The sequence below is a fragment of the Tyto alba genome, unplaced genomic scaffold, assembly GCF_018691265.1.
Source record: "Tyto alba isolate M040663 unplaced genomic scaffold, T.alba_DEE_v4.0 Super-Scaffold_42, whole genome shotgun sequence".
Lineage (NCBI taxonomy): Eukaryota > Metazoa > Chordata > Aves > Strigiformes > Tytonidae > Tyto > Tyto alba.
The window spans coordinates 14,986,858-15,012,502 of record NW_024881318.1 but is presented as its reverse complement, the minus strand read 5'-3'; the positions used below and the strand labels follow the sequence as shown (position 1 = coordinate 15,012,502).

The 25,645-nt window shown below is 54.0% G+C and overlaps 1 protein-coding gene across 1 annotated transcript; it reads left to right on the top strand.

The window, feature by feature from the left end:
• The first annotated feature begins 9,025 nt into the window (after window positions 1-9,025).
• On the top strand, window positions 9,026-25,296 carry LOC104368453 (carbonic anhydrase 9). The gene is made up of 12 exons (XM_032992184.2): window positions 9,026-9,347; window positions 16,665-16,694; window positions 17,970-18,140; window positions 20,352-20,494; window positions 21,274-21,366; window positions 21,622-21,688; window positions 22,032-22,189; window positions 22,327-22,468; window positions 24,578-24,601; window positions 24,779-24,808; window positions 24,953-25,046; window positions 25,191-25,296. The coding sequence occupies exons 1-12, from the start codon at window positions 9,227-9,229 to the stop codon at window positions 25,252-25,254; spliced, it is 1,137 nt and encodes a 378-aa protein (XP_032848075.1). The 5' UTR covers window positions 9,026-9,226; the 3' UTR covers window positions 25,255-25,296.
• Window positions 25,297-25,645: the final 349 nt, after the last annotated feature.

Genomic DNA, 25,645 nt, shown 5'->3' with positions numbered 1-25,645 from the left:
CAGCTCTTTTATGTTTGCACGATCGTGCAGCAGCCATGGGTGTGGGCTTCACCCAGTAACCATCGCATTGCAGCGAGTCTTGCCAGTGGGAGCTCTGGCTGCAAATCCCTTCTGAGATCCCTGACTGCTCTTCTGCTGCTTGCTGCTGCACACAGGAGGGCCGGTCCCCCGGGCATGGGCTGCGGAAGATCAAGGCTAGCATGTGCTGACGGGTCTTGACACCCGTTAGCTTTTTATAAGCCTGATTCGGGCAATTACGCCAGGTGGCCATGAGTAAAGTCTCTCTGGTTGGTGTGCTGTATCTCTCTGCATCGGACCAGTGCTCTTCTGTGAAAGATGCTGCATCTGCCCTGTGGCTGTGCGTCTGCCGCTGGCAGCGGGGCAGGGGGAGGATGGGTGCTGGCAGGCTGGAGCCATGCACCCTGGGGGGCAAGCGCTGGGCTGTGCTGGGATGTGCTAGCACGCTGCCTCGGGGGAGCCTGTTTGGCACAGGGCAGAGCCTCATGGTTTCTGTGTGGCTTTCTGACTGAGCTCTTGGCTCTACTGTACTGTGTCACAACCCAGCAAGCGTCATTTGCGAATCCGACTTCCTTTTCTTCAGTCTGTTTTGCCAGCTCATCTCTGAAGAGGATGATGATTAAGAACAGAGATGAAAGAGTGTACTGGATCTCCCTTGACTTTGCAGTACCCCGGCCTGCTACATGTTAAGGAGATCTCCTGTTTTCTCTCTGCTGGCTTCCATACAAGTGGCACCAGAGATGCTCAGGTCATCTGAGCTCCAGAGTTCAGCTTGTGGAGATGTTTGATGGCTGAATAGTTCCCCCCCCTTGTAAAACACCTTGCCAGGCTGACTGTCGGGAGTTCTACAGAGTCTGGCTCTAGGTGGGGGTAATCTCTGTTTTGGAGGTTAGTACAAGGGCCCTCTGGTAAAATCCCAGGTGCACTCAAAGACTGGGAAAGTGAGGATTTACTGTGAAGCCTGAGTGGCCTGGACCTCTATGAAAGCATGGCACATGAAAGCCAAGCATGTGTGCAGGGAGCAGGGCAGGCTTAGGAAACAAAGTTTTTCCTGGAAATCCATGTGCTGGAAAATGGTCTTGAGTCCTCTAAGCAGAATGGTATGAATTCCTACCAGGATGCTGTGCCAGAAGGAGCTAATGCTTTTCTAGTCAAGGATCTTGGACCAGTAAGTGGGAACAGGGAATGGATTCTTCCTCCATGAGCAGTTTTGGTGAGGCTGTGACTGACGTAAAGGGTCTTGTTTTGGCATCCACAACTTTGAAATAACTGATGGAAAATTGGAGAGGGCACAGGAAAAAATTACAGACTGCTCTAAGGCTGGGAAAGTGCCCTCCAGAGAGAAATTTAAAGGGCATCATTTGATTAGTTTATCAAGGTGGTTATTGAGAGGTTCTTTGAGTAGGGTATAGGAAAATACACAGGGACTGCACAGAATCCTGGACTAGCAGCACGGCAGAATGAGAACCAGCAGCACGGTGTTATGATCAGACTAATGAAAAACAGATACAAGTCATGTCATTTCATCATCCACTGGAGGAGATTCCCAAGGGAAATCCTAAGTCCCCTAAGTTTTGGAGCTCCATCGTTTGAAGGTTTAGGATAAAACCACGTGTTTCCCAGAAGCAAAGGTTGAATCACGCACAGGCTGCTGGGCCCAGTGCCAGGGGTGACTGGGTACGGTGGTGCATAGCCAGGCAGAGTGGTCTAGTGAGTCTTCGCAGCTGCAAGTCTGAAACCACAAACTCCTCTACTTGTTCCGACATGGGGGTATCCTACCCCCCATCCTAGGTACTTCCTCGTTTGTTTTTGCAGCTTTAGGTCAATAAGACACTGTCACAGGAATTCTGAGTGGTTATTTTTAACTTGCTGTCCCATGAATTCCCCTATCTTTAGATATCTGGCTTGTGGTCTTATGGGCTCAACAGAGGCTTTGTTAGTCCATTTCCCTTTTTTGGAGAAGCACATAGGAAGAAAGAGTCACTGTGCAGGACACCATGCAGTCAGTCCTGATGTCAGTGATCTGTCTGAGTAGCTCCAACCAGAACCAAGTACCTTCTAAGTAGTGAAACATGTTTGGTTTCTAGGGGTATGGAGTTTGCAGTTCTGGGGAAATATTTACCAGGAAGCATTTCACAACTTTCTGTAAATTACAGAGAAGATCCTCAACTCCGCTCATCTCTTATTCATTGAGACATCGTTTCTCTTTCCTTAATGACATTTCACACTGCAGCAACAGATGGGGGAGTAACTTGGTAGTTTCCTGTCACTATAACACAATTTAAAGTTTGCTAGTGGCTTCTAACAAGCCACTTGCCCCAGCCACTGCTTGCTCAATTTAAACATCCAGGGAACTAGCCTGAGTTGATGGTCATTAACATTGTTTCTTGGAAGTGGGGTAATTATTTTATACAAGCTGGTTACAGAAAATAACCTTACCTTGAGTTATAAAATTCTAATTACACAAAGTAGAAGGTTAAAAATATTTACAATCATGATTCTTAATTTCAAGGACAGCAGTTAGAGAAATAAATTACAGAGACTCGTTAATGAAGTCACCTGGATTGAGAAGCACGAGGACTTGGCATGGAATAAAGAATGTCATGGAATTTTTTTGTTCACCCAGTACAACAACCGTCTGAAACTTGTGTCCTGAATAACATGTAAATATTTTAGGAGGCGACTCCAGCGCTCAATAGTTGTATAAGTACGTTGAAAGATACTGAGAATTAACAAAGATTCTGCTAGGAGTAGTAAAAGCAGTGGATCAGCAAAGGCTGCTGTGGCTTGGAAGTGAAGATGTGCATGGAAAACATGGAATTGTTCCCAGTTGAGACCCTGCAAAGGAAACTCTAATACTGCACAAAAGGTCTTTACTAGTATTTGAAGGAGACTGGGGGAACAACAGAGGGGAGATGGCCCCTATGTAAACATTAAAACTTAAACGTTAGATGTTACTCCACAGCTGAGCAAGTATCTGCCTCCATGTTGCTAGACATAGGAAAGAAGCAGAGGACGCAAGAAAAAGCAAGTACAAGGTCAGGCCACCCTATCAGAATAAAGCTTGGAGATTAAGGTATTCAAATGGCTTGGAGTTCACAACCTGAAAGCTGAAAGAAGCAACAATCAGCTTGCAGGTCTTGTGTCCAGCTGGAGGTGGTGCCATATGAGAGAATAATAAATGTACCTCACTTTCAGTGGAGAAGAGGGATCTGGATATCTTTAGAACAAGGAAAGTTAAAAAATAAGCAGGAAGAGGATAAAATAGAATACCTATTTGCTAAAATTTTTTTGTACCAAACTAATCTAGTATCTCTGGACAAAGGAAGTGTTCTGGGTTACTTTACCAGGTTTCAGGTGTGAGTATTAATTAAAGTGACAAGGATAAGGACTGTAAAGTAAAGATTCAATAATACAGGCAAAAAGAATAGGTCATCTAAAGAAAAGAGGCACTGCACGGTAAACAAGATATTACCAAAACCCACTGAAGTGGGTTTTAGGACCCACTTTCATAAATCTTGTCATAGGGGACCTTCACAAAGTGCAAAAATGTGCCAGTGACGTGAAGCTGGAAAACGTTGCTGTTGCAGCTGAAAATTAAGCTGTTGCAGCAGGGTTGTGAAGACTGTCTGCAGTAGTGCAAAACCTCATGTATCCTGCGTGCTGATGACCTGCTAATGAGAAGTCCTGGCATAAACTACTACAGGAAAACAAAAAAGAAGAGTGGGAAACTACATCACAGTGTGCTTACTGTGAGCAGTGTCTCCTGTAGCAGAAGTACTTTCCATGTAGGCTAAACATATAATTTAGCATGTATACATTCCGAAAAGATTAATTAAAACTTGATGAGGTACAGAGGGTTAATGCAATCAGGAGAAGAAGGGGCATTTATTTTCTGATAAGCTAAGCTCCTTTGGACTTCTGTCTAACATTTCAAAAAACAGTCTGAGAAGGGATAGAGTTGCTGCCTATAAATACATCAGGAAATAAATGCTACCAAAAGAGCAGCCTTCACATAGGAACAATAAATACAAAAATCAAAGAAGATTCATAAACACTGGCATTTTATAATAAGCCCAAGGAAGTACAGGGCAGGAGGAGAACCGCTGCTCTCCACATACAATTTGATCAAGTTGTGAGGGAGGCCATGTAGCTGCTTTTTAACACAGGGGGATCAGACTCCGTGCCCAGACAAGTGCCGTCAGTCCTAGTTTGTATGTAGCTATAGGTAAAATCTTACTCTGTTCACTGTAATTAGAAAGACTGACTTATTCACTGCTCGAGAAAGATCTCAGTGCTGCTCAGTGCTCTTGGAAGTGTTTGCCTGCTCCAATTCTCCACATTTTTATCCTGCTGGGGCTGGTGTTTGCTGGCAGCTGTTGGGGAGGTTGCTTGCCTACCTGGAATAGGCTGACACAGGGGTCCAGACCTTGCCTGAAGTCAGAATTTCTAGTTTCCAGAAGTTTTGATATTTTGAAACTCAGACTTGTAAGCAAATCTCTTAAAATTAAAGTAAAATTCAGTTTCTCATTTTTTAAGATTTTTAAGTTTTTTTAAGTTTTTACCAATAAGTAACAGTGGATGTGTAATTATCATACATTATAATTGCATGTAGAAACACAGAAACGTATATTTTAAAACCATCCCTACTAGAGCTGCTAGAATTCATAGCACCAAAGCAGTTGCCATACCACAGGGGTGGCCCTGGTCCAGCAGCTCCCAGGCCAACTGGCTCCTCTGGCTACCTGCTCCCTGCAGCTTGGTTACAGGAAAGAGCAGACCATGATTTGGACATACTGGGTCTAGAGCCCCATAACACAGGTGCTGGGGTTACTCTGAAGTTAGGAACTATTATCCTAGAACATCAAGGGACAGAAACAAGATAATTAACATGCTTACCTCAAAATATTCATTGCCATCCTACACTTAGGGAAGTTGGTTATTTGCTGGAGATAAGCTATGCAGTGTGGTGGTAGAGGGCTTGGGTGGACGATGGTACCAGCACAATGAATGTACAGCTAGAGAGATTAAAATAAAACAATTGGTAGGAGACATTTTATGCAACAGTTGCAAGGCAGAGTCTAATATCACCTTGAAGGAAAGATTATTATTTAGGCAATTCTAACCAACCGCCAGTAACGAAATACAAACTGCAGGTGCTGGTGTCTGGGATTCACCTTGGTGAATGGGATAGATCAGCCTGGTTTTGATTGGAAGTCATCCAGAGAACTTCTAAGTAGTGAATAGGCACAATAGCAGCACTGATGAACTAGTGCCCGCTGCTGTTACATTAAAAGTAATAGACAATAAGCCCGCAAAAGAGTTCAGGAATTCATTAGTATATCCCGTGGGAAAGGATTACTGGTAAAAATTTGAAACAGGCCCAGAGTCCCAAAGTTATTCTAGACAGCCAAGCCTTTCCTTAGCATGAGTTAATTTTCCTGGGAATTACATCTTTTTCCTGAGAATAAACCCTTTTACAAGCATTTAGAGGTCATCTCTACCCACAGCACTGAAGCTAAAAGACCAGCCAGTACAGAAGCACATCCATTTTAACTCAGCCCGAAGCATCTTGTGCTGCTGAGGATTGAAGAAGCTCCCTGGTACATTGGTGCTCTGTGCCTCATGCTGGATCTGTGCTTCTCTGAGCAGAGGTCTGATGCTGTGCATTTCAAGATACCTCATAGCAAAGAAGGGCACAGAGCTGGGCTGCTTACAGGGGCCTGAATCTGGCTGACCAGACCTCCTCTGACAGAAGGCTACCAGAGAAGCCCAGGGCACTCCTTTTGGTGAGGATATTACATTGGTGTGAACCTTTTACCGGAGGATGAACGCTGTGCTCTTCCACTTGGCCTGCAAGGCTTGTGGGATGGGGCTGTGATCCATAACACCTGGCATTCCCAGAAGGCACATCCAGACAAAGTGCCCTGATGATGGTGTCACCTTTCTGTCTAACAGTGTCCCCAGCTGCCAAGTATCATCTCTACAAAAAAGCTGACAAAGTATAAGAGATTATAGGTGGAAAGAAGACATGTGCGATTATGGCTTCTGTGATATGATATGCTCAGCCTTGAAAAGCAATGAAGAAGGAGGACAATGAAACCTAAGAAAGATGGGGCAGAAAAGATGACAGTTCCACGATTACTCCATTTGTGCAGAGTCAAAGCAGGGACTGCAGGGTAGCCTCTCTGGGGAAGTAAACAGAAGGGATATATTCAGGTATGAGGTGGAACTGTGTGGGGTTTGTCCTTAAAAAGGGATAGACTGACCTTGTCCTTCCTTTGCCACATCCAGCTTCCTTTTCATTCAAGATAAAGACCATTTATATGATAAACCACGAGAACATGAGAAGGAAAGAGCATTGGAATTGCGTTTTATGGTTTATTTCCTCCCCCTCAGTCCTGTTTTCTTGAGTCTTGATAAATAAATGTCTTCTTATCTGTTGGTTCAGTTTATCTGGTGTTGGAAGGAACAAGGTGAATGAGAATAAAGTCTGCAGTTTGAAAGTGCATTGATCCTATCTGCAGGTCACCGCCAGAGACAGGACTCTCTGGAGCGGCCAGATACGAGGGAACGTCTCTGGCACAGCGAAGGGCAGGAGCCCATGGTTCCAGACTGCCCAGGGTCAGCAGCCCGTGTTCCCAGCTGCCAGCTTTTCGGGAGAGGTTGCTTCTTCTCTGCACAAAATCCAGCCCCAGCACGATCTTCTGTACTGCCTGACAGGTCTCAAGCCTCTTGTAGTGATGGCAAGTCTGTAGATGTTGATGTATTCACACAGGCTGTGCTAAGCATGTTCATAAAGGAAGGTGCTGGGATGACCAGTGATTTGGGCTAGGAAAGAGCTGGGTAAACTGGTTTAGCAGAGGCGTGGGGCCCATGGGGCACAGCACAGAGCTGGGACTCAGGCAGTGCCACAGCGCAAGCAGTCCATTAACTTGTCCAGTATCTTCTTGCGTGTGCACAAATTGCATGTTTGGGAAAAGGAGTTCCCCTATTCCCTTCTGCACCACATGAAAACATATTTTGCTGGTTGGACTCAAACTTCCTGCTTGATGATTTTGGTTGATTGTGCCGTAAATCCACTATCCCGAGAGAGTAAGTCCTCATTCCCCGCTCCCCAATCCCGTACAAGCTGGCATGCTATGGGCACAGACTTCACTTCACCAGGCTGGGCAGGCATGCCTGCTTTGCTCCTTCCTTATGTGGAAACCACTCCTGCCTCCAAACAGTCCTGTGGCCCTTTGCCTTCTGTTTCTGATTCTGACTGTTTTGTGATGGGAGAAACAAAACTGTGGGCAGTAACTGAGAGGAGGTTTCACCCAAGATTTATACAACAGCAGGACAGGGTTTTTTTGTTTTGTTCTTTGTTTCTTTCTTGATAATCTCTGAGGTTTACTTCACTTTTTTTTTTCTTGGCAAGCACTGAGCTGACATCACTACGACTCTCTGATCTCTTCTGTGCGTTGCATTAGCTAATTTATATCCACCCTCATGCCATCCATTGTTGATTACACCACCCATGCATCACTTTGCCTCTACCAACATGAACTGCAATCTGCTGTTGCTGTGCCTGGTCACTCATCACCATTATTGCCCCTTGAACTCTTCAAGGCAGCTTCAGTCCTTTACTGCCTTAAATTAGTGTTGCAGCTAATTCTGTCCCATCGCTGCTCATGCACTTTTTCCAGACAATTTTTGAAGATGCTGAAAAGCACAAGACCCAGTGCAGCTCCCAAGGAAGGCATCTCTGGTACCTCCCTCCCCCTTGAAAACTGACCTGCCATCCTTCCTTCCATTGCCTGTCTGCTTAACCATGGAGACCAGCAACCTATGGCATGAGATGGACTAAGGACATGTGGTGCAGGACCTTGTACAAAGCCTTTTGGGATCCAGGTACAGTACGTACATACGCTTCCCGCCACCACCGAGGAGCAGCAGAAAGCCAAGAAATTTTGCCCAGAGCAGAGTTGTATCATCTTCTAGCCTCAACAGAAAGAAATGCTTTTCTCAGCTGTACATCACTAAGAGGAGACACCCACCACTCACCCACCATTGACGAGAGGAGACACCCACTGCTGAGGGGTCCATTGCCCACAGCTGGGGGGACACCCACCACTGAGGGGTCCCTCACTCACTGCTGAGGAGAGGGGCCACCCAACACTGAGGGGACCCTCACCCCTCATGGAAGAGAGGGAACACCCACCGCTGAGGGGGTCCTTCACCCCTTGCAGAGGAGAGGGGCACCCACCGCTGAGGGGTCCCAACTCCAGCACTGAGGGGACACCCAACACCGAGGGATCCTTCACCCCTCGCTGAGGAGAGGGGATGCTCACCGCTGAGGGGGGTCCCTCACCCCTCGCTGAGGAGAGGGGATGCTCACCGCTGAGGGGGTCCCTGACCCACCGCTGAGGGGGTCCCTCACCCACCGCTGAGGAGAGGGGATGCTCACCGCTGAGGGGGTCCCTGACCCACCGCTGAGGGGGGTCCCTCACCCACCGCTGAGGAGAGGGGCACCCACCGCTGAGGGGGTCCCTTGCCCACTGCTGAGGGGGTCCCTGACCCACCGCTGAGGGGGTCCCTGACCCACCGCTGAGGAGAGGGGATGCTCACCGCTGAGGGGGTCCCTCACCCACCGCTGAGGAGAGGGGATGCTCACCGCTGAGGGGGTCCCTGACCCACCGCTGAGGGGGGTCCCTCACCCACCGCTGAGGAGAGGGGCACCCACCGCTGAGGGGGTCCCTTGCCCACTGATGAGGAGAGGGGATGCTCACCGCTGAGGGGGTCCCTGACCCACCGCTGAGGGGGTCCCTGACCCACCGCTGAGGGGGGTCCCTCACCCACCGCTGAGGGGGTCCCTCACCCACCGCTGAGGGGCCCGCTCACCCGACGGGGCTCCCCCGCCTCCCGCGCAGGGGTCCCAGGCATACGCCGCCGTCGGGCTGGGGTGGGGTAGGGGCCGCGCAACCCCACCCCCGGCCCCGGTACATCCCCGGTTCGAGTCCCGCGTCCCACCTGGCCGGGCCGGGCCGGGCCGGGCCACGGCAGACTTTGCCTCCAGCCCCTATAAAAGGTAACGGCGGCGTGAGTCAGAGCCGCCGCCTCCTCCCCGCCCGCTCTCACGTACGCGCGGCCGGGCAGCAGCCGCCGCCGCCGCCGCCGCCGGCCGTCCCGCACCCGCACCCGCCCCGCACCCGCGCACTTGCCGGAGATGAGCCGCGCCGCGCTGCGGGTCTCTCTGCTGCTCCTGGCCGCCCTGGGCCGCGCCGGCGCCGGCAGCGAGCACGATCAGGAGCACGGCGGAGAGGATCCCCCGCACTCCCGGGAGAGAGGTGAGCAGGGGGTGTTTGTGTGTGTGTGTGTGGTGTGTCCCGTCCTCGTATGCGAGGCGCACCGGTGCGTGGAGCACCCCGCTGCTGGGTTCGGGGTGCCCGGTGCACCCCGGATGCTCGGTTTGGGGACCCTGGTGCCTGGGCATCCTGATGCATGGAGCACCCCCAATACTGAGGATGGGGTCACTGATGCGTGGGGCGCCCTGATGCATGAGGCGCCCCCCTTGCTGAGTTTGGGATCTCTGATGCATGGGGCGCCAGCAACGCATGGCGTGCTGTTTTGGGGATGCCTAAAGCTTTGGGGGGGGGGTCCCCAATGCTGTGGAGGTCTCCCTTTACTTGACTGGGGGTGGGGGGTGGGGGGGTGGGGAACGACTGCTGTACATCGTGCTGCACCCCTGTTAGGGGCCCAGGTGTGCGCCACTGTGGGGTGCCCCTGGGAGGCTGTACCCCCCCAGCATCTCCCAGCTTCGGGAACTGCCCCCCCCCCCAGCACGTTCCTGCCTTTGTCCCCGCTCCCGCCAACTCCTGTGAGGCCCGACCCCTGCCCAGGGGCTGGGGCCCCCTGCCTTGTGTGCAGCCCTTTTCCCCCACTAAGTCCCTTTTGAATCAAGTTAGGGGGCTCACAGCTGCTCGTATAGGGGGTATCCGGGACTGTGCAGCAAGCAGTGCCTTTCTGGGGCTGCCCGGAGGGTCCAACGCCAGACCCCGGTGTGGCGGGACGGCAGCCGATCCCCTTTGTCCTGCAGCGTGGCCTCTCCCCAGCAGGGTACACCGTGCCTGGCCCCTCATCCACGTTGCTCCCCCACAACCCAGCGAGGACGGGGTCTTTCCCTGCTGCGGAGTTGGTGGGAGTCAGCCCCATGGCTGATGGTGGGGAATGGAGGACATGCTCAAACTGTGGGCTGGGTGGTGTGTGCCCCCCCCCCCCGCCCTCACCCTGAGAGCTGTGTTGCTGGTGGCATGGGGGCTTTCAGATTTCAGGGTCACTATTTCAGGGGAAAAGTCCTGGGTCTTTGGTCTTGGTCCCTTTTCTGGCTTGGGACTGTGGCGCTGCCAGCGCTCAGCAGTGATTTTGGGGCAGTGCCATGCATTTGCTCGCGTGAGGCTGAACACTGCACTGGGATGATCCTGTCCCTGGCCACGCTCCCTGTCCCAGCTCTGCCTGCGGGTTTGTTTCCCGGGCTCAGCCTCATAGCATGTCCTTGGTTTTGCCTCTGGTACGGAGTTGCTCTGACCTGTGCCAGGACTGCTGCCCTGTGGTATGACCAGAAATTGTTTGGTGCCAGGAGCTGCTTTTGTTATTGCAGTGAATCACATTTCTTACTAGAGCCGCTCTCGCCGGGCTGAGCACCGGACAGAGATGGGGACGCAGATGGTCCTTGCCAGAGAGAAGAAGTAACCCAGGCCACAGGGTGGGAGGGCGTCAGGCATTCAGCATACTGGTGTGATGCGCTGGCAGCAAGAGTCTGGGCACTGCATGGGGATCGGGAAGAGTGGGTGGGGAGACCGGGATGGAGATGGGAAAATGAGGGGAAGGATGGGAAGTGGCAGGGAGGGAGGTAGGAAGCAGGCAGCCTGGCCCATGCTGTAACGGTGTAAGAGGCTGAAGATCTGTCTGGGGTCCTGTGAGGGAGCAGGTCTTGACTGAGACCCACCAAGGCTCCTGCCAGACACTAGAAGCTGCGTGGCACTGCTGCCGAGTGATGTGCTGGCTCTTTCTTCCTTGAGGCTTGTGCACAAGGTAGGGCTGTTGCCCCCCAGCCCTGGGCACTCAGCACAAGCCAGGGGCATGTTGTCACTGAGACTTTGACATGGGGTTGCTCTCTGAGAAGCCTCTGGTTTGCCTGGAGTCCCGAGTCCCGTGTTAAGGGAAACTGTAACTCCCTTTTGCACTGCAGCCTGTTTCTTCTCTCCCTCCTATTCAGGCCTGTCCTGTTCTACGTGTCCTCTTCTTGCTCATTCCCTGATGCTGTTTTCCTCCAGCTGAGCCCATTTCTCTTGCTTAATACCCCTTATTCATCTCATTCCCCAGATTCAAGCACTGATCTGTCCCCTGGGGTTTCCCCGATTTTATCCCTTCTGTGGGATGGCCCTTTCTCTGCAGCTCTCCATGATTGTTTCCTCTTTCCCCTGGCACTTGCTGGGACAGCTGGGTTCACAGGAAGCAGAAATGTGCCCTGGAGTAAAGCCTGCCCTATGCTTTCCTCCACCCAAACCCTTGCCACTCTGGGGGGCAGCTGGCCCAGTCTTGGGTGCTGCAGACCGACCAGTCCTCCCCCAGGAGCACAAAGAACAATCCTTGCAGAGACCTATGCTACCCGTGGCAGATTAAAGGCTGATCCCAAAGGCTTGCAGCGGGTCAGAGTTTACAAACACAAAGGGGCTTTAATGCAGCCGGGGTCGGGAGGGATCAGTGCTCCCATGAGCAGTGCTCAGGGTGGTGTCCTAGTCTGAAAGGACATGGGTGTTTCACAGGGTGTGTGTCTAGATGGAGAAACCAGGGCTGTGCTGGTGGAGGTAGGGCTGGGATGGCACAGCCTTCCCGTGGAGAGGCTGCTCATGGGGCTTGGCAGAAGGATGCTCGGGTTGTGCACCCTGCTGCCCAGACCCCGTGCCTGCGACGTGCTTGCCACAGACTGGCCTGGGGAGCTGGCTGTGGGCAGTGTGAGCACAGTGGCACAGCCTGGGTACCATGATCAGCTTATTGCTTTCAAGGGACGTGGTGCTTGGATATGTTTTGTAGGCTTCAGCCTGGATGCTGTGGCTGGTCCCTTGCTTTGGGACCTGCACTCTGTGTATCTCTGCACATCCTGGTACCTCCTGGCTCACTGAGCATTGGGAATAACACCGCTTTTTCCCTCTTCTCTGGGCCATGGGCTCCACTGGTCTCTCGGTGGAGAGCCTGGGACTGATTTGTAGACAGGGCTTCTTCCTCGTGGGCACAGCAAGGTGGTCCTGCCCTGGCATCCCCTGTGAACTGGGCTTATTGGGAAGAGGAGGCTCTGGCAGGATCCCAGTGCACCCCTGTGACCCAGCACAGTGCATCATGTGCCCAGCTGGTAAGAGAGCAGGATGTCTGAGCTAGAAGCGAGCTCGCTGCCCTGCCCACCACACACAAGCCATCCAACTTCTGCTGGGGTTCAAGGTGAGTAGGTGGCAGCGATGGCCACGTTGCCACTGGGCAGCATCCACGCCGTGAATGGCACACGCGTTTCAGCGTTGTCTGGTGCCCTGCAGCAGCTGCAGGCTTGGTACCCCCTAAAATGTCAAAAACTGAGGATGGAGGGGGCAGACCTATGGGTCAGACCCTCTGGTCTCCCTCCCTATTGCCTGGCTCTGCCGAAGGGTGCATCTTGCTCTGTGCAAATGCTCCTGAGTCCCTTGGGTGCATGGTCCATCCTGTGGTGATGTTTCCTGGGAGAAAGCCTGCTGCATTGGTGCCTTTCCTATGTGGGATTATTAGCGTCTTGAGGTTGTGCTGGCTCCTCACCCTGCCGAAAGCTGCTCCTACCCTTCCTCCCAGGCTGCGGGACATGCCGAGCAGCACGCTGGTAATGGCAGCGTCCGCCTGAACGCGGCAGGAAAGTGTTGTTGGATGGTGTTGGATGTCAAGGAGGGAAAGGAGCTGGCGCTTGCGGCAGCGCCAGTATCCCAAAATGGGAGGGCCAAGAGGGAGTGAGCAACAGGGGAAAAAGCACGAAGGAGGGAGCAAGTGGAAGGGGGAAACTCATCTGGATCGCAGGCTGCTGGGGGAAGGGGAGTGGCGTTTAGTGCTCAGTTGGACTGGAGGGGCTCTGCATGGCTGAGCATGAAGGATTTCTCCCCTACAAGGGCAGGCAGCTCCTGTTGGTACCTTACTATGTTTTCCTGCTGGGAGTCCTTCTTGCACGTTATCTCCCAAGTGTGCTCCTTGCAGCAGCAAGGTTGTTTCCCCTCCACATTCTTGGGAGTGCTTTGCAGTCCCTCCCGGACCTGTGGGTGCTCAGAGGTAGGGCAGGGCACGCAAAGAGCTGCAGCACCCACCGCCGAGGTGCAGCCACGTCTGTTGTGGTGAGTGGCAGCAGTTCAGCAGAAAGGAGACCTGGCACCACACAACTTTCCGAGGTAGAAGACGTGCTCCAGCGGGGAGCGTGGGAGGCAGCCTGAAATTATGCAAATTGACATTTGGGCAGGGCAGTGGGTTAATGTTCATGGCAAAGGGCTGCGAGATTGCGAATGCCCCCACGTGGAAAAGACTGGAGTATTGCAGGGCTCCTCCGAGCCGTGCTGAGACCGGGGCAGATGCTGAGAGTCCGACGCGGTGCCCAGACTGGACTCGCCTCGATCCTCTCTTGCAGCACCACTCGGTGCCTGTGCCAAGGGGGACCATCCCTGCACAGCTGGGCTTGTGAGATGCCTCCCCGAGTGGGTGGCCTAGCTATGCCGCAGCTGCGCGCAGGTTCACGGGATGGGGAAATGTTCTCAGGTGGCTTCAGTGCGTGGATAAGTTCTGGTGGGTCCTCTTGGCTCTGATGCCAAGAGATCCCTGAGGAAGTCTGTTGTGTTGGGATGGATCAGACTGACTCTTGGGTGCATCTGCAGCCTTTAGGGTGTTCAAAGCTGCTGAGCTGAGCTGGCGGGAGGCTGCGAGGAGGGTCTGGAGCCCCCTTGGCTGTGGGAACAGGCAGACGTGGGGTGACATGGGAGCCTGGGGTGGGTGGCACAGTGCTGACACAGCAGGGCAGGTGCCAGCACGGTGCTATTGTTCAGCCTATGATGTGATGTTTGAGTTGCTTTCTGTCAAGGCAGACTCCCTGGAGGTGAGCAGAAAGAAAGACAGTGGGGTGCTGGGGCGGGCCATGCTGGTTGAGGCATGTACAATGAGCCGAGGCACCACATGCCAAATCCGGGCTGCTCTGCCTTACCTGTGCCAGGATTGCCCCAATGTGATTGCCCCTCGGGGGGGGCTCCCCATGCTGATAGGCACCCTCATGCTGAAGAAGGGGTATCCCGCTGTAGGAAGCAGCAAACGTGGCTCTTGTGTGCAAGCCATGACCACCTCACACAGATAGTGCCAGGTGAGGCAGGAGAGAGGGGACAGGGTGGGGGACGATACGGGCTGTTTCTAGAGGAGGGTTGGTGTACTTTGGATTTTAGTGCATAATCAGTGTCTGGGGAGCAGGTAGCCTTTGTGTGAGCAAGGTGGGAGGGATAAATCTCAGCTTGGTGCAGCACAGCTGGGTGCATCCCAAGGCAGTGCCATGCAAACAGGCATGGAGAGGGCACTGCAGCCTGTCCCGGGGCACGTGTGTTCCTGCCTGACGCAGGTAGCCATGGCTTGCCCAGCTCTTTGCTTTCTGCCCCTTCTTTATATGTCTTTGGGAGTGCCCAGTGCTTGAGCAAGTGACTCCAGAGCGTGGCTCCTGAGCGTCAGAAGTGCTGTAGGGATGAGTCACCAGCAATGCTGGAGGGAGCCCCGAGGGTTGTTCCCATCTCTGCAACTCCTGGTGCCCCTAAGCACCCTCCAGCCCTTCCCAGCCCAGTTTTGCTGTGGTCATCTGCTTTCCAGGACAGTAGCTGCACCAAAGGTCCCCAGGCCTGGATCCTTGCTGGGAGGAGGGAAGGATCCCACTGGGCTTGGGGCCTCGCATAGGACATCTGGGCCTGGGAAAGCGTGCTTCTTCCTTTCTCACCCCTGAGCTGGAATCTGCTCCTATTAATAGCAAGTGGCTGTCGATAGCTGTTGTCAACATCAGGGATGGGGATGGGAGCAGCGCCTGAGCCCCTCCTGCGTCCCGGGCAGGCTGGCAGGCGTTTGGCCCTCCCGAGGGACAGAGATGGTATCAGGGATGGACTGCACCTGCTAAATGCTCCTCTGTGTTCTTGCACCCCGGGGAGCTGATGGAAGCGGGTGTAAATGCTGCCCCGTACTGCTGGGTGCATGTACCCCTTTGTCCCAACCCTGTCCTGACCTGGCATCCTCCACTCCTGCCCTTGTGGACTGGGATGTGCCAACAGCCTGTCTGCAATGACGAGCACGCTGGTAAGCACAGGTCAGGGGAGGAGCCCATGATTTACCTGTTGTGCCAGTCAGGGCAGGGGCATAATCCTTACGGGCCATGTTTCTCTGCTTGCAGCAAATCCAAGCCCCTCATCCCTTTGCTGGGAGCTTGTTGCATGCAGAAGAGTTGGTGATAGCCAAGGCGTTTGGTTGGGCATCGGAGAAGAGGTGCTGGGGCACCTCTAAGGCCAGCTCCAGTGACATGCTGGGAGCCTGGGCTTTGCTGGCAGCTCTGGAGGAGGGTGACGGTGCAAGGGCTGGTGTGTGGAGCAGTGTCGTACCCTCAGGACCTGCCCCAGGAGGGGTTTGCTCCCTCGAGATCTACAGACTGGGGACACCCCCAGCCATGGGTGGCTCAGGGCGCACCAGGGCACATCCTGCCCTGTCATGGCCACTGTGTGCTCCGTGGGTGACATGGGACAAGCAGAGATCCTGACACGGGCTCCCCCATCCTACCTTCTGCCTTTCCTAGGGAAGGGTTTGTGCGTGGTCGGACCCTTATGCAACTCTGCATGGGAATTTGGGTGGTGGAGTGAGTTGGGGCAGGGGGCTGCTGAGACGGGAGCTGGGTGTTTGGTCTGGCACATTTTCCTGAGGCTATCTGCCCCCACGGTAGGGGCACGTATTGATGAGGAAGTCAAGGTTTTCGTGCTGGTTTGCTTCCTCTGCTGTGAGTCCCAGGGCTGCTTTCTCTGGTGGGAGGAGGGTGTCTGCGCAGTGCAATGCAGCTTGCTGCCCAAACTCCTCGTGGTGTGGGAGCTGCTCTTCCCGCACACCCTCTCCAGTGCTGCAGCACTGCAGGAATGCCACCAGAACAGCAGCTTCCCTGGCTGCTCTTGCTTAAAGAGCCCAAACAGGGAAGCTGCAGACCTGCCTCGTTAAGTGGTTTGTTTTGGGACAGTGGGACGTTCTGGCTGCGCCGGAGTTGCTGCAACAGCACTGGTACAGCTGCTCAGTGACGGAAGCCAGTATCTCTGATTTTTCCATTATAAGGATGATAACAAAACGTCAAGTCCTGAAGTTTTCCCTCTGGCCAACAACTCCAGGAAACCTGGCCGTGCTCAGAGGAGGCAGTGCCATCTGGGAGTATCTCCCTCACTGGGATAGGGGGAAGACTGGGAGAGTGAAGGCAGGGAGGGGGATTGAAGGCAGTGGGAGCCCAGAGACCTGCTGCTGAGGCTGGGAACACTGCCTGGCAGAAGTGTATTTGCTGCCAACCTTTCCCTTCCATTCATGTGTTTCTTTCTCTTTCTTTTTTTTTTTTTTTTCCCAAGGTCCTGGCCATAGTCACTGGAGCTATGAAGGTAAATACCCTGCAGTTACTCCTGCTTTTTCTCCTACCACCTGGCAGATTCTGGGCCTGAGCCAGCCATGGTTAATGATTACAGGGCTCCTGTGCGCACTCTGCGGCTCACCCTTCCCGCCTGCCTGACCCTGATGCTTCAGTGGTGCCCGAACCTGGGCACCCATGGGCTGAAGAGCTGGGGGTTGCTCTGATGTGAGCAGGAAGCAGCAGCTCTGCTGAGGGATTCCCCAGCCCCGTGGGTGTGAGGGGATGCCCCTCGGGCAGGACTGCTGCCTGAACAGGAGCTCCCCTGATCCTGTGCCAAGGCGGGAAGCAAACTGGGCTCTCCGGGCTGGACTTGCAGCCCATGCTGGGACTTTGAACTGCCCAGGGATTACCTTGTCCCCTCATCTCTGTCCTCTGTCACCCTCCCTCCCCATCCTGCCTGGCCCTGTCCTCCCATCGTGGCTTGCAGGGCTTCTCCACAGCCCCCATGATGGGCATTACTGCAGTGTTAGCACAAACGCATCCCTTCCCGCTGCAGTGGTGGGACAGGCCCCAGCATCATCACTGTGCTTGGGAGCCAGCACAGGTTTGGACCTGCTTATGCCCACCTCCATCTCTACAGGGGTCCTGCGAGGGGCTGGATTGGAGACAAGTTTGCACTGGCCCAAGATGTGCTAGAAGCAGCCCTCTGCAGTGCAAGGGGAGGTCTCTGGGGTGCCATCTGGGGTGTGTTTATGCCAGCTATGGCACTGGGAAAAGATGGCAGTTTAAGCTGCCACACCAGCCATGTGAGCTGACCCTTTGGAGGACTGTACCAGTGCAGTTAAGAGCTGGGAACCCATCAGACCTGTGGCTGCCGGCTCATGGGATCCCAGCAGCACCGGTACCTCGCTCGAGCAGCAGTGCAGGTGACGTGTGGTGGGTTGATACCTGCCAGAGGCCAGGCTGTGCAAGGCAACAAGCATGTGATGAGCTGCAGAGCAGCAGCTCCTTGGCTTGCCAAGTCCACTTGTAAATGATCTTCTCGCACTTTTCCAAACACCCCAAAAATAGACTTCCCTGGCAGCTCACCACGCTCAGAGACCTTTCCTGATACAGCTGCATGCAGTCACGTGGTGGCACAGAGCTGCTCCCAAGCTAACTTGATGGAAACTAACCTTACATGCATGGCTTGGTCCCTGACCAGTGCCTGTCCCCTTCCCCACCACCCACCCACCAAACCTCCTTTCTGGTGAGCTCCTTGCCTGGGCGGTCTCACTGGCACTCCCTCCCTTCCTTCTTGTACCAGACCGGGAGCGCTGGGGTGTGGACTACCCGGACTGTGTGAGGACCATGCAGTCGCCCATCAACATCGACACAGCCAAGACCATCTTCAGCCCCCAGCTGCGGCCGATCCAGCTCTCTGGCTACAGCCTGCCTGCCAATGAGAGGCTCAAGCTGAGGAACAACGGGCACACAGGTGAATGCAAAGGCACAGGCAGAGACTGGAGCACAAGCAGAGCCTGCTCAGCCTCTCCTGCCAAGACCAGGCTTCTCTGACATCCTTTCCCTGGGCTCTGGGAAAGGAATTCTCTTGCAGGCTGCAGTCATGTTGCCTTCAAGGCCGAATAGGAAGCATCAGGCTGTTGAGCTTTCACATGTCCACATGCTGTCCTGGCTGAAGGGGAGAAACCAGGACATGGAGAACCTGCCACTCAATGCCTTTGGGAGCTAGCTCTAGGAATTTGTTAAAACCCACGTTTCCTTTAAAAATGTATCCTTGGTATTTCTGATGTGGGTTGGCAGCCACTTGTTCCTCCCCTGCATTTCACTTTCAAAGGACTAGTCAGTCTCTGATGTGACTTAGCCTTCGAGGTACCTACCTCTCAGTCTTTTAGGACACAATGTTGGCCAACTTCTTGTAGTCTGTGCTTCAGGATGCTATCTCAAGACCTTAAGAAATTTTTCTTGGTCTTTTGTTTCCCTTCTCTAGTTTTAGCATGCTTTTTGGAAGGTCTAGACACAACTTATTCACATTATTTTAGTATCAGTCTCACTATGCCAGATATAGAAGAAAACCAGATCTCCTTCCTGCTCACCACCCCACAGCAGGGGATGGTGGGTCCTGGTTGCTACCAGCTGTTTTGGGAAGAAAGTTGAGTGTTTTGTGCACGCTGGTGTCTGCTGAGCTAAGAAAAGGTGGTGGAGAAAGGGACTTAAACTCGCTGACAATGTGATAAGGCACCCCCTTGCCCTGGTAGCTAATGAGATGGAGCTGACCTGTGTATACAGCAAACTCAACAGGTCAGACTCGCTGTGCATGGTCTGATCAGCCACGCAGTACATGCACAGAGCTTTATATTATGGCCTCCTGCCCTAGCGTGCCTGCAGAGTTACACTAGTTGAGCTCAGTAGTTGCTATTTTAAACACCCTGGCATCTGGTGTTGCTTGGTGTTTAGAAAAGCAGTCAGAGCATTTTCATTGGGGTGGGGAAGTAGTTTCTCACATGCTTATAAAATGTTGGTTTTTATTCTGTCAACTACTGGCCTGCTTTATGAAAAGCCATAAATAAATAAAAAGTTGCAAGTCCAGTAAGATATTTGTACAGTCACTCCTTTTTGTAATATAAAGCATCTATACTGTATAAGCTTTTTCAAGGCTTGAAAAGTGACTCAGGTAGCTAGTAGAAGGAATGCAATCATTTAGACGTCTGCCTTTACATTTCTTTAGTACAAATTCCCAGGGAGGGAGCAGTCTCCCACTTCCCGTACTTGAGTTTTGTATCTCTGAACCCAGTGGCAGGGAATGCAGGAGAGGACAAATGACTCATCACAGCCCTGTTACATGGTTAATCCTGGATCTGTGCCCTAGCTCTGTGATGTGACTAAGGGACACTTCACCTATAAAGAAGGAGGAAGGAAAAGAATTGATATTAAAAATGAGGAAAAGGTACTTAGAAGGATAGGACAACCTTTCTCAGGTGGAGGGATGTTCCTGATATTATTGCCACGTGTCCAGGTAGCTCAGCTTTTAGATTTGCCACAGTGCTGCATAAGTCCAAGATAGTTGGCTAAACCACGTGAAAGTAAAAGGCAAAACCAAGTATACATTTACCGTATCCAAAGCGGCAAAATTTTAGCTCTAAATGCTTTCAAAAGATTTAATGCTTCCGTGCTGCCAGCTCCAGTGCTGTCAGATACTCACAGGCTGATTTATGTGACAGGTTGCAGCTCGCCAAGTGCTTCAGCTCTCTGTCCAACTGCTCTGCTCTCATAGGTATTCACCACTCTGCCAATATCTTTCTCCATGAATTTTGTCCACCATCTCTTTATATTCTTCTCACTTGCTGCATAAATTGTTGGATAACATTTGGCTTGGAGCTGGCCCCTGGGAGTCTCTGAAGAGGGGCTCTTCACTTTCCAGCATTTTCATAGCTGCTATTTTTGAAGCTGATGTATTTACTGAGGTGTCCTGCACCTTGAAGTTGAAAGTTGAACCCTGCTGCATTGGCACAGCTCTGGGTATTGGCTTGCCCGTAGCCTCAGGAAAGGTGGAAAGCAAGTTTGTTTGTTGTGACTGATTTCCACAAGCCCAGGGTGACCCTTTCCCTCGCGGTATCTCCTCTGCGTACCCGTGGGATGGACTGGCCTTTGTGCTTTACTGACTGACCTCTTCCTTCTGCCTCTGCAGTTCTCCTTGAGCTGCCCAAGTCGCTGGCCATCACTGGCGGCTATGCCCAGCAGTACCGAGCCGTGCAGCTGCACCTGCACTGGGGTTCCCCATCGGGGCCCGGCTCCGAGCACACCGTCAACGGGCACCGCTTTGCTGCGGAGGTAAGGAGCCCTCGAGGTGGTGAGTGCATCCTTTCCTCTCCTGGTGCTGGGCAGGGGAGGTGCTGGAGTGCTGTCTTGCTCCTAGCCCGTGTCCCTGGTTGTCACTGGATGAATGCTGTGACCCGTGGCCGTGACCCCTGCTCCCCGGGCAGCTCTGCAGCAGCAGAGTTCAGTGTAGGAGGTTCAGCTTTGGTGCTGAGCCAGGCTCACGCTGCAGCCTGCGGTGCAGAGGCGAGGAGACCACCCTCCAAGCTGCTGTGCCCGCAGTGGGCTGGGGCTGGCTGCGTTGGCAGTGGTGCAGCCTGTCCCCGCACCGCAGCCTGGACCTGGGCTGACGGAGCAGGAGCTGCGGCCACCCCCGGGCTGGGGGAGCCAGCACCCCGGGCGGCTGTGAGCAGCCTGCTTTGGGAGCTGCGGGGACTGTTTACTCTGTACACACTGTCCTCCTGCTCGGCCAGCTCCCATCTGGTTTTACCTCTCCTTCTCTAGCTGCTGTCCTCTGACTGAGCCTGGCTCTGAAGTATGACCCCCGGCTATCTAGGGCAGCGTGCTGGTTTGCTGTGCGCGACCAGGGAAGTTCCTGCAGGCAGACCTTCACGCTTCCTGCTTTGCAGCAGCACATTCTCTTGGTCCCACCAGCATATTCCCCCTCCTAGAAGGGGTGCTTGTCACAAGTGCATGTCTCTCCCAGCCCTTGCTTCAGCAGGCTAGAGCCCTGTGGGGGTGAGCACCTCCCAGAGGTGCCCATCCTGCATCAGGATTGCATGTTTCCATTCCAGATCCACGTGGTCCACTACAACACCAAGTATGACAGCTTTAAGGAGGCAATGGTCCACCCAGATGGCCTGGCTGTACTAGGAGCCTTCCTGGAGGTGAGTCCCATTGATCAGCCCTGGGCGAGAAGGGGTAGGAGCAAAGGGAGGGTGGGACTGGGATAGGCAGAGTCAGGCACAGTTTTGAGGACTGGCAAAGGTGCAAATGCTCCTGGGGAGAAGGGGTGAGAGAGGGCAGTTCAGAGGGCAGAGCTGTCCTGGTAGGAGGAAGGAGTCACTGGGATAGGATGTCTTTCACAGGGAGCGACACTTCCCTGCTGGCACTGCCATTACCATGGGGTCTCTGTGTTGCAGGTTGGGCCAAGGGAGAACCCATACTATCAGGAAATACTTGAGCATCTGTACAAGATCCAAAGAGAAGGTAAGGCCCTGCCCCACCTAGTACTTGTCCCGGGGTTTGCAGCCCAGCAGAGAAACCCGCTGCACAGCCGAGAGTGGCTGCCGCAGGCGTTTGCCGTGTGTGTGTGAGAAGGGGAGCGTTGCACAGCTTGTACAGAAACAGCTCTCCAAGGTGCCCTCTGCTCACACGTGCTTTCCTTTGCCTCCAGGGCAAACCCTCTGCTCTTTCTCCAGTGCACAGTGGCAGCACTGTGGACCCTGGCACTTGCAGTGCAAGGCTGCCCATGATCTCTGTGCTGGTCCTGCCTGTTGTCCTCCAAGGGGTTGCCCTGGTCTCACCACTCCCATGGTGTTTCTTCTCCCAGGTGAGGAAGTCCTGGTGCCCGGATTCAACATTGCAGGTCTGCTGCCTGCCAACCTGAAACTCTACTTTCACTACAACGGCTCTCTGACCACCCCACCCTGCTACCAGACGGTGAAGTGGACAGTCTTCAACCAGACCATGTTGCTCTCTCACGATCAGGTCTGTCAGAGCACGGAGCTCCACGCTGGGTCTTGCCTCTCCCTGCAAGCATGCACCATTGGTGCTGGTCCCCTGGGGCTCACCTGGCTCCCGAAAGCAGGATGCACCCTGCTCTGCTCATGCCGTTCTCCTTGCAGATGTCAATGCTGGTGATGAGCCTGAGAAATGACGACAGCAAACCTCTGGAGAACAATTACCGACCTGTGCAGGACATGCACGGGCGACGGGTGCTGGCGAGTTTCCCGACCACCCTCTCTTCAGCGAAGCAGCTGCCTACTGGTAAGGAGCACGTGAGTGTGCTTAGGCTGCACCCAGCTGCAGGGATGCAGAGATGGGGTCAGGAGCGGGAGTCAAGGCTTGGACTCTCTTACAGAAACGCATTTGCATGGGGTAGCCCCACAGCACTGGTCTTGGGGTCCTGCTCTCCCCCACTTCTGCACTTCTCTTACCCTGCCTGGGGAAGATCAGTTTCTAGGAACTATTTTATCCTCAGTCTTGCAGAAATAACAGTAGTGGGACCAGGGGATGTGTATGGTCAAGGTCCTAGCATCCCAGCTAGCTTCTTCATCCCCAAACACAATACCTAAATTCAGCAGGAGCTGCGGAGGTACAGGCTTGCAGCGAGAACCCCACCGCCAAGCCCTGCGGGAAGGACAGTGCAGGGGACCCCTCCTGAAGGCTGGGGGCCACGCAGCCATCCTGGCTGGGCACACAGAACCCTGCCTGAGGCATGCCTGTCTGGCCGTCCTCGGTTTGTCCTCAAAGGTCTTTCTTGCATTGGTGGTTTCTAGCAATTAGTAGAAATTCCTGCTAATCCTCAGGTGTGACTATCACTCTGCATCACTGAATTCTTGCCTGTTGCTGCTCTCTGAGGTCACTGGGGTTTTTCTGTCCCAACATCCTGTTCCTTTTCTGTTTTGATGGCATTTCCTACACCTTGTATCAAGGTGACTAATAGAAACAGCACACAGGCTTAGTCCCAGGCCCCTGGGCAATGCCTTGGTAACAACACACCGTGGTGCAAGGCACTTCCCTTCACCGTCCCACCTGCAGCCAGCTCACTACCAGCTACAGGCTTTTAATCACCGTGGTCTTCAGCCTGGCTAGCAGTTTCCCACGTGGCACTGCATCAAATGCTTCACTGAAGTCAGGAGAGATAAAATCTACTGCAGTTTCTTTGTCTAGAATATCACTTATCAAAGAAGGATATCGGGTTAGGCTGGCATGCTCTATCTTTGGTAAACCTGTTAGATACTTTATCATATTTTCCATTTACCTCCAAGCCTTTCTTTTACCACTTTCATGCAGAAGCTGTTCCAAAGCCTCCAGCTGCCAAGGCTGGGCTCGGGGGGGGAGTTGCCCAGCTCACCCTTTTTTTCTTTTCCTTATTTGCCATTTCTATCCAGCAACACCCACTTTAACAAAGCCACAAAGCCCATATTCCTGGCGTGCCAGGACACTGTCCCAATACTCCCGGATGAGGTTACTGGTCCCCTATCTTGCATGCATGAGGTTGTTGGGGTTTTCTCCCCGCCTTGGTGCTGATAGCTGCCTGCTTTAGCCTTGCAGCCACCGAGCACCAAGATGGAGTGCTGCGGGGTCACATCTCGCTTCGCTTGCAGCTGCACCTCCTGCGCCCACGCTTGTTGATCTTTCCCCAGTCACCCCCAGTTCAGGAGAGCCGCTCCTGCCCCTGGTTGCTGGGTGAAGGCGGCGGCTTCCCCGCCGTGGCTGCGCAGCTGAATACGTCCCACAGATAGTGCCACTCTGCGCGCAATACCCGAGCCGTGTACAGGTGATAATGCAGCTGTTTAAAAGCCACGCTGTCACGCCAGGTAAATATTTGCCCAGCATAGCTCCCGCCCAGCACGTAAGGCCACCGAGCCATCCCCACGCGGGGTGCCCTGCCAGCAGCGGCTGTCTGCCTCCCCCCGGGGAGCCGCTGGCCATCTCGCTGCAGGCAACTGTCCCCCACGGTCACTGCTTGCTGGGCTCACCCTGTGCCCCTCCCCAGGGTCTCCTGTGGGGTTTGGGGTGCTGCAGTGCTCGGCCCCCCCCCGCCTGCTTCCCAGGCAGTGGCAGCAGCAATGGGGCAGTTTGGGCTCAGCCAGGCTTTTGTGTGGGCTGTGGCTTAGGGATACTTTTTCCCCTGTCCGACCCCATCTCTTGCCTCGATGCTTCCAGCAGGGTGTCAGGGCTAGGCTTCCCACAGCACGATGCTGGGAGCTGCTGGGGATCCGGCAGGCAGCTCTCCCCTGCCTGATTACGGGCGGTGGGCAGTCTTGCAGGCAGCCCCACTTTGGCAGCGTGAGCTGAAGCCCTGCAGGTTTGCCCCTTCCCTCCCCGAACACCTCGGGCAACTTCTTGATTGTGCTGTCTCTCTTCCAGGTGGTGACAGCTCAGCATCAACAGGTAGGTGAGGGACTGGCCCAAAGGCGGGGAAGGAGGCTGGGGGGTGTACCTGCCTGGGCAGGGGGGTCCTCACAGCCATGGGCTGAGCTGGGGGGCAGGCAGCCACGGCGGGTTTGCAGGGCTGCCCTAGCATCCGTGCAGCTTGCTCTCACCCCCTCATCTTTGTCTCCTTTGCAGAAGGACACTCCAGCTCTTCATTTCACGCAGGTAAGCGTGCTCAGCTGATGCCGCTGCCTTTCTGTCCCTTCTTCTTTTGGGCTACCGGCCTGCTCCAGCCTTGCCCCATCTCCCTCAGCCAGTCGCTGCAGGGAACCATCCCCAGCATTAACAGGCCTGTGTTTTGGTTTGCAGGGGATGTGCTGGCTGTGCTCTTTGGGGTGCTCTTTGCCATCACAGCACTGGCCTTCCTGCTGTACATCTACAAGCACCGCAGCCAGAACACACGGTGAGCGATAGGGAGCTGCAGGAGGGGGCCCAGGGGGTGGCACAGGTCTGGGGCGTGAAAAAGGGGGTTAAGGGTGGGGGTCTCTTTGGGCAGCAAGATGGATTAGCCTGCTCTAACACTCCGCCCTGCTTCCTCCCCCACCAGGCTGGACTCACCGACCAAATCCAAGGTCATCTACACGGCAGCCACCACCGAGAACACTGCGTGAGCCCCACATCTCTGCAGTGTTCAGCCTGCCACCCACCTCCCCTCACTGCTCCCCCGGGCCGAAGGATGGCCAGTGCTCCAGCATCCCTCAGCTGCACAGGCTGCCCACACAGACTGTTTGCCTGGGGCAGCATCTAGCCCCAGCAGATATTTTTGTTATAAAAAAAAAGGTAAAAGCGTGTTGGAAAAAAAGAAAAAAAAAAAAAAAAAGTAAAAGGCTCCCATGGTGCCATCCCTCTCTGCTGTCCTTGTATGAAGCTGTGAGGCAGGAAAGCACCAGTGGAGCTGGACCCACAGCAGAGAGGGGCACGCAGGGACTCCTTCCTGAGCAGCAGAAACAGCCTTGGCCTCCGTGCCCCGGGCATAGCTCCAGAGCAAGCAGCGCAGGGCTC

Bases quoted from the DNA above. Each gene is read 5' to 3' on its own strand.
- LOC104368453 (XM_032992184.2), top strand. From the start codon at position 9,227: ATGAGCCGCGCCGCGCTGCGGGTCTCTCTGCTGCTCCTGGCCGCCCTG. The intron at 22,190-22,326 runs GTCTGTCAGAGC...TTCTCCTTGCAG, and splicing joins TGTTGCTCTCTCACGATCAG to ATGTCAATGCTGGTGATGAG. The intron at 25,047-25,190 runs GTGAGCGATAGG...CTCCCCCACCAG, and splicing joins CACCGCAGCCAGAACACACG to GCTGGACTCACCGACCAAAT.